This window comes from Sycon ciliatum, chromosome 4 (assembly GCF_964019385.1).
Source record: "Sycon ciliatum chromosome 4, ocSycCili1.1, whole genome shotgun sequence".
In the NCBI taxonomy this organism is placed as follows: domain Eukaryota; kingdom Metazoa; phylum Porifera; class Calcarea; order Leucosolenida; family Sycettidae; genus Sycon; species Sycon ciliatum.
Genome location: NC_088646.1, coordinates 5,410,539 through 5,417,876, shown reverse-complemented (window position 1 = coordinate 5,417,876; position 7,338 = coordinate 5,410,539). Strand labels below are relative to the sequence as shown.

The following is a 7,338-nucleotide window of genomic DNA, read 5'->3' as shown; positions in this document are numbered from 1 at the left end:
TCCTGTCGCTGTGTAGTGCGTGACCGTACAGTGCGAGATAGCTCGATTTAGCGGCATCCGGCAGACAACGATAACCAGGATAACGATGTTTGTGAAGCGGTGAAGCAGAATTATTTCAAAGAGAACATCACTCCGTAGCTCCATTCAATACATTACTGGTATCCTTTTTGAAGGATCTCAATGTGAAGGGAGTCTCTTTGTAAGGTTAGGTACTTATACTACTATTGATTCAGTGCTGTATCATGTAGCCCTAGCAGATTCAACGTGGCAGTCCTAAAAGGTAGTGACTAGTGTTGCTACTGCTGATCGTGGGCGCTAGCGTTACCAAGAGTCGCTAGACGTCTAAAATAGTACACATGGCAGACTTTGGCTTCATCAGGAAAGCTGTTCAGGTGCCTCTACACGTACGTATAATTATAAGCTCTCGCACTCCAAACACTGCACTGAACACTTTTTTTAAAGTGTTTCCAGAAACGTACAAATTACTACAATACTACACTTTCATGAGTTTTACCAAGAGAACAGTTTGTTATGCTAGTATCAAGAGTACATAACCCCTAGCCTGAGTATGCAACTCTTCATATGGGCCGGGTCTGGGCGTGCTGCCTGCATTACGTAGCCACGAACTGTGGGCCATGGCGTCGTTATTGATCTGCTACAGTTTCCTGCTTCCAAATCCGCTTTCCTCGGAGACTTCGGGTATATGCTGGGTGTTGTATGCCGGTGATGAATCATGCACAGGCATTGCCTTTGACCTTACCGTACTGCGGCACGTGGAATCGTTGAGTCTAAACGGTAGCAACACTGTAATCCAGACAGCTTGATTGTCATGTCGCTACGTAATGAAGGCGCCACGCCGCACAGGGCATACATAGCTCGGAGATCAGAGTTGCACACTCTTGGGGTCATGCACTTTGGCCAATAACCAGGGAAGTAGAAACCAGGGAGTCGTAAAATACATATGTATCGTACACTCCCTGGTTACTACTCAAGTTTCAAATATAGTTGTACCTTGAACATCAACACCGATGGCAATACATGTGTATATGTAGTGTAGGGGTCATGTCGAAATGGGACCTGGCTCCTGATCAGATGTATGCGGCATATCACTGAAAGTGTGTGTCTTAGTGCTGTACAAAGTCGAGATTTTTCACGAAAGGCTATTCACTCATATTCCAATTCAACGAACGGACGAACGAATAATCTGCTATTCCAGTATACCTAGCAGTGATGTGCTTTGAAAAAATTAATCCGTTCCGCCGCAATGCCTGACTCTACCACTGAGTACAGATTTGGCCATTGGATACTCTTTTTGACCGATTTTAGTTTTGAGAAGAGCATGTAAACATGTCTTTCCGAGTGCCGGCGTGCCGCTGCCGGTTCTTGGTTGAGTTACTGTATTACTTATAAGCAAGGAGCTTAGGCCCTAGTAAAATGCCACTCCCTGGTTCTTAGTGTACTACTTAGAAGTACATGTAGTTTATTTTGCTTTTGTTTTTGGTATGCGAACCGTGAGTTTTTAGGGGTGAAACGGTTACACTTTAAGGTTACAAACGGGTACATGGCTTAACAGGCGGGTTATCGGGTACCCTTTAGTTACTATGCAGTAGCCTTCCGCGTCTCGTGCTCGGAGGACATGCGAAGTCATGCAAGTACACTACATTGTGACAAGCACCGTACGCGCTGCATGCGAAAGAGTCAAAATTTGTCATATGAAGCAGGGTCGAACAACCAACAACACATTAAAGCTGTACAACGAACTGTACGACTGTCCAAGCCAGCTACTAACACCGTAACACATCGCCGTGCACGACTAACGGGTACTCGTTTGCTAACGGGTCAGCAGCTAAACAGACGAGTGCATGGGTACCCAGATCAGTAGCCTTCACCCCTTTTTGTTTTCCTATGCTCTCACATTCTGATCACGGTGCAGGTGATAGCAATCGTTCAAGTTGCACTTTTGGCTAAACTGGTGCAGGACCTGATCGTACAGGATGCTGTGGGCCGGTAATGTACCACAGCGTGTCTCTATCTGCTGTGACATTGTCATGTGACCCAGGTGTTGATTGCTGCTAGCCAAGCATCTAATACATGTACAGCAAAACCTGTCAAGCCCACGACCACTCTGATAAGGCAACCACCTGTCCAAGAAGACCACTGGAACCAGGACCAAGGGATGCTATTTCCAATCAAATGAACCTGGATAAGGAGACCACCTGGTAACAGAGACCAGATTTTGAAAGTCCCTTGAGCGGTCGTCTTAGACAGCTGTTTCACTGTATAGGATAGCTGGCACACCTTGCTGGTCGTTTGGTGAACTCTAAGACTGTCATGTGATGTTTCAATGAATCCTGTATCAGTCTATCTAAGACCTTGCAGTACATATGATTATGGCCGCGAAGATGTTCAGGCAGTAGTAGCAACAAAGAATGGTACCTTTCTGTTGGAATAATAAGACTAACCTGCGTATTCCTGTGTCGTTTGGTCATGCCGCCAGGCCTCTACTCGCGGAGAACCTTGGCTTGCCGTTCTTGGCATGCCTGATGCTCATCGTTACTGTCTTTCTGATGACGTGGCGGAAAGAAGTGACATTGCATGCGGTAAGTTGTTGTGTTGCTCTCAACATGTGCACACGCACGCACGCACATGTGCACACACACACACACACACACACACACACACACACACACACACACACACACACACACACACACACACATCAATGAATATGATGGAATTCTGGAAGCTCCCTCCCTCCTGTCCATGATTGGAGCTTCCACAAGAGAAGAGCTGATGTGCATTTCAGGGTGAGGACTGGTAAGTAAGAGTGGGTGAAAATGGACATTCCAAGGTGACTGCGAACCAGACCCGAGCCTGTTCCCGATCAGGGTTAGGTAATATGATACTGAGGGGTGCTGGACGTGCGGTGTACCACCTATTGATGGTAGTGTACATCACATGAAGCAGTATAGATACAGATTTTCGAGAACTTCTTCACTTCGTGAAAGACAACCCAGTGGCGGAATGGGAAGCTTTTCCAGTCGATCCCGTTTTGTCTGTTCCGCTTGTTTGTGTGGGTGTGGGTGTGGGTGTATGTGTGGGTGTGCATGTGTACATGTACTTGTCTGTGCGTAATAACCGCTTAGATAGTTGAATCGGCACTCGCAGCAATAGTATTAACTTCGGTGGCATCGTGTCGACTTTTCTCCGTGCTGGCAAGCAACTCAGGTACTGTGCTGTGCCATCGACGTATGGATTCATGGCAGTTGACGCAATGCTTTTCGTACTGTATGACATGACATTACTACATGATTGTACACATCCCGGCTACTTTGTTGTTTCCTCAGCTATACAGTACTGTCAGCTCCCAGGGTTCTACAGATTGCCGGCTCAGCCATTGTATTAGGCACAGCACTGAGGCTCGGACTTCTGCCGGGATGCCACATTCGGCCTCGGTGATGGAAGCCATTTTCACGAGAGCAACCCATGGGGAGGGGGCGGTCTTCAGACAATTTTAAAAGTTAGAAACAAAATAGTGCGCCCGGGGAACATGCTGCACTGCAGGTTCTTTTTACTGCTTAGTCTTTGAAGCACACTTGATCCTGGTCGGGTGGGGGAGCCTGGTAAAGACTCAAACCTGACCGGGTCCACCGGTCTTCTATAACCACTGCTCCACGTAGGATTGACATGCTGCCCGCCATTAGTTATGTGCTCGCTGTGCTGTCTCTAGTAGGCATTCTCTAAAGCACACTATCAAGCGATCACCAGCTAGTATTGAAGCTTGTATCTGCTGCACGTATGTTCGGTCCCACGGCTTGCCATGGTAACCGATCCTGCTGTACACGTATTTAGTTTCTCTTTCACACAAAAGGCACGAAGTCAAGTCGCCTCAGGATGATTGCATTGTGCAAGACACTCGGAATTGTGACGAACTCTGTAGACCTCCGTTGTGGCTTTTGTGTGTATTAGTGCTCCGCATTGTTGTGTGTATTAGTGCTCCGCATTATTGTGTTGAGTGCTCTCCACTGGCTAATGGGAACCTCTTTGTAGTCTCTCATACACTAACTCACTCACTCAGTCCTTTTATCCGATTGTTAGTCACGTCCATCCTGCACAGCGGCATTGTTTATCATGGCAATCTCCGGGACTCGGACCTAACCCCTAGAATTGGCGTGCGCCGCCGTGATGCAATGTAGTGTATTGTTGTGTGCCACGCTCTACTCGTACACCTACAGAAGAAGCTGACTTAGCCATAGCTGTTGGTGGACTGGGTATGACAGCAACAGTCTTACTGGTGAGTATGTCGCCAGGCATGGCGGCTATGTGGGCCTTGAACACGCTGTGCCATAGCCAGGCTGGAGGCATGATAACGCTGACTTTCCGTGCCTTCATCCTAGAGGGTGGTGGTATTTCTGGAGAGGTGGAATTTTCTGTTTGACTGTTTTGTAAACCATCCATTTTTCACCGTTGCTCTCGGGATCCCCATCGCACTTTACATGTGTGAGTGGCATAGTCATGGTTCCAGAACTTTGTCATAGTCATTGTTTCAACTGTGTCCCATTCCCAGTTGTGTATGTTTGCTGCCTTTGTTGTCATCTGTGCTGTGTCCACCGTACAGGGCATATGGCTGTACTGCACGGTATGGGATAACTCGGATATTCTCCGGCTGCGTCAGGACACGGCTGAAGATTCAGGCAGCCTGCAAGAAAGTGACGGCAACGAGACTCCCGAGCCACGTCCACCAAGTGCCGCAGTAGATGATCTCCAGCCACCGCCATCACCTCCAGCCAGCATGAGCCGGGCCCAGGCAGCCAGTGATGGAGATTTTGATACAGACTGTGAGCCACCGCCCTACTCACTATCCACCGCTGATAATCAGCCACTGCTAGCAAACACTTGAGATTATCAATGGTAACACCGTGCATGTCACTGGTGAGTGCAAGGAATGCCGCGTGCATCCATTCTACTCTGCTCCAAGTCAGCAATCGGCTATGATAGCGCTGTGTCATCCTGGGCCGTGGGTGGGCTAGAAAAGGCAGTAGACATCTTCTCTGTGTGAAGTCATGCGTGCAAAATGTACCTTGTACCTGGCACCGGACGCTTTCGTGTGCTGGCGAGATTCAACCACTGGACAAGTTTCATTTTCACCAGGAGCAATATCGGGCTACGAATAGTACTTCAAAGTAGTACAACTGCCGCACTACTACCCTGTCATGCAGGCATGCAGGAGTAGACATTAGCCTATGCAGTGTTCTCAATTTCACGACGGGCTCAGTCTAAGAAGTGACACTTCATACTTCAGAATCACAGCAGCTAGGTCGATGACCCTATATAGAACATCTCTGTTACTGTATTTTGAGGTATTTGAATCTTGAGCAGTCCATCACCTGCTTCCGATGATACTTCTCTGGCGGTTTGAGCTCCTACTGATTTCCATAGTTACTGTTCTATTCAATTGCCATCTGCTTCAGTATAGTCACCGATTTCCATATCGAAGGGAAGAAACCCCTGACTGTTCCATTCTGATATAATTACACACATTCACACCTCGTTTATCCGGGCGGTCCTGGATCGGGCACTGCCCGTAACTTTGAAATGTCCGTAACTCCAAATCACATACTGAAGTACATTTTGATTGGGAAAGGCCATAGATATGTCGAAGTACATTTTGATGGGGAAAGGCCATAGATATTTCATGTTACGTCACTATTTCCACAGAAAGTGACAAAAGAGTAGTAGTATTTCCACTTAAACTCGCCCAAAGGGTGCCCGGTGGACCAAAGTGCCCGTAACTTCAGCCTGGGTCCGGATAACCAATGTATGAGTGTATTCTGAAAGGAAGTTTTCAGCTAGCTAGCTTTCCAAGCACTCAAATACCACGCCGCGCACATGACCCGGTGTGTGTGTGGGGGTAATATGGGAGGAGATGGTGGGCAGGCTGAGCTAGCACGGTTGCCCTGGCCAAATCTCACTTGCATCCAGCCGTGTACCATTTCAATGTGTAGATAATCAAGGTCACAGTACACAGCGTCAAGAACATTTTTTGACAAAGTAACTCGGGGAGACGTCAGCACACACTACAAATTGCAGACGCCACTGAAAGCTCAGGACAAGGACTCCCGACACATGACAACAGCATAGTACACCCTCACCCTGAACAACACAAACTAACCAACTACATGTACCACAAGACAACACTCTGCTTGTTCTCGACGCATGGATAGCGAATACATGCCAAAAGGTAAATGTTGCTGGTAGCAAAGTTGAAGCAATTAACCAGGCATCAGGAGTTATCCAGTTGGTTCAATTGAACGGCTAACACATTCAATGCAAATAGGGAAACTTCAGAACTTTGGAATTGAAACCATACCATGCCGGCATGTCCTATGGGTACATACCACTGTAGATAATTATTATTTGTCCATTCACAGTTGATCTGGCAAAAAATAGCATATTTAGAATAAATTTGTAGGCAACAACATAGAAAACAACAGACAAGATGCAGCAAGTTTAGAGTCAATTTGATTCCTGTGCATTCCTCTACACTTGCGCAGGCGGGATTATTTCAGAGTGTAGAAGTATTCAGTGGTGTCGGTGATGTACAAATGGCTGTGCACAGCATGCAGAGCTGTACCAGTATGTATGCAGCAGTACCCTACGCATGCAGTCTAGCTGCACTACGCGCGGCAAGCAACTGATGTTGTTTGCTATGGTAACGTCTTCTCCCACAGCACCGTTCAAATGGTAAGCACACACAAGCACGCACTCATGGACAAACAAAGAAATTGGCCAGCTTCAAGCACACATCTTGACTTGATCACTCCTCAGAAAGAAGCTCATCATCGTCATCGTCGTCCGTGGCATGTTGGACCGTTTGCGCGGCACCCAAGCGGCTGAATGAAAAGCCTCCAGCTCCTCCGCCTCCACGTCGCTTGATGGCAAAGAAGACGACTACTCCGATGACAGCAATGCCGGCAATAACCGCAAAGGCAATACCAACTTCTGCACCGACTGACATGTGTCCTCCTGGCAGAGAAAGACAAGTACAACAAAAAGTTACATTCACATCTGGTCATTGCTAATCCCATGAGAAAAAGTTTGAATCATAACTCAACTGTTGCTTTGTGACCACTGGACGGATGACATCACAATGACATCGTGCATGCTGTATATCGTGTTCCTACCGGGACACCATACAACCTACAGCTATCAACTGGTGTCAGCTCTTGCATGTATGTTTGGATTGCCGCCACAACCTTAATGGATACTTGCACATGGGGGGGGGGGGGGGGGGGCCCTAAAAGTACTGTTGACGCACACACCCAGCCACAATACTGT

The 7,338-nt window shown here is 47.5% G+C and overlaps 2 protein-coding genes across 2 annotated transcripts in view; one reads left to right on the top strand and one right to left on the bottom strand.

The window, feature by feature from the left end:
- The first annotated feature begins 2 nt into the window (after positions 1 to 2).
- Positions 3 to 5,615, top strand: LOC135814077 (uncharacterized). Its single transcript, XM_065327137.1, has 6 exons — positions 3 to 404; positions 1,934 to 2,007; positions 2,498 to 2,600; positions 3,147 to 3,228; positions 4,236 to 4,294; positions 4,619 to 5,615. The coding sequence occupies exons 1-6, from the start codon at positions 357 to 359 to the stop codon at positions 4,898 to 4,900; spliced, it is 648 nt and encodes a 215-aa protein (XP_065183209.1). The 5' UTR covers positions 3 to 356; the 3' UTR covers positions 4,901 to 5,615.
- Positions 5,616 to 6,203: 588 nt separating this feature from the next.
- The window catches only part of LOC135814074 (macrophage mannose receptor 1-like), a 43,171-nt gene continuing 42,036 nt past the window's right edge, over positions 6,204 to 7,338 (bottom strand). The window contains exon 26 of the mRNA XM_065327134.1: positions 6,204 to 7,026. Within this exon, the coding sequence (XP_065183206.1) occupies positions 6,818 to 7,026 (209 nt within the window). The 3' untranslated portion in view covers positions 6,204 to 6,817. The remainder of the gene's footprint in view (positions 7,027 to 7,338) is intronic.

Bases quoted from the DNA above. Each gene is read 5' to 3' on its own strand.
- LOC135814077 (XM_065327137.1), top strand. From the start codon at position 357: ATGGCAGACTTTGGCTTCATCAGGAAAGCTGTTCAGGTGCCTCTACAC. The intron at 405-1,933 runs GTACGTATAATT...ATCACGGTGCAG, and splicing joins CTGTTCAGGTGCCTCTACAC to GTGATAGCAATCGTTCAAGT. The intron at 2,008-2,497 runs GTAATGTACCAC...TCATGCCGCCAG, and splicing joins GTACAGGATGCTGTGGGCCG to GCCTCTACTCGCGGAGAACC.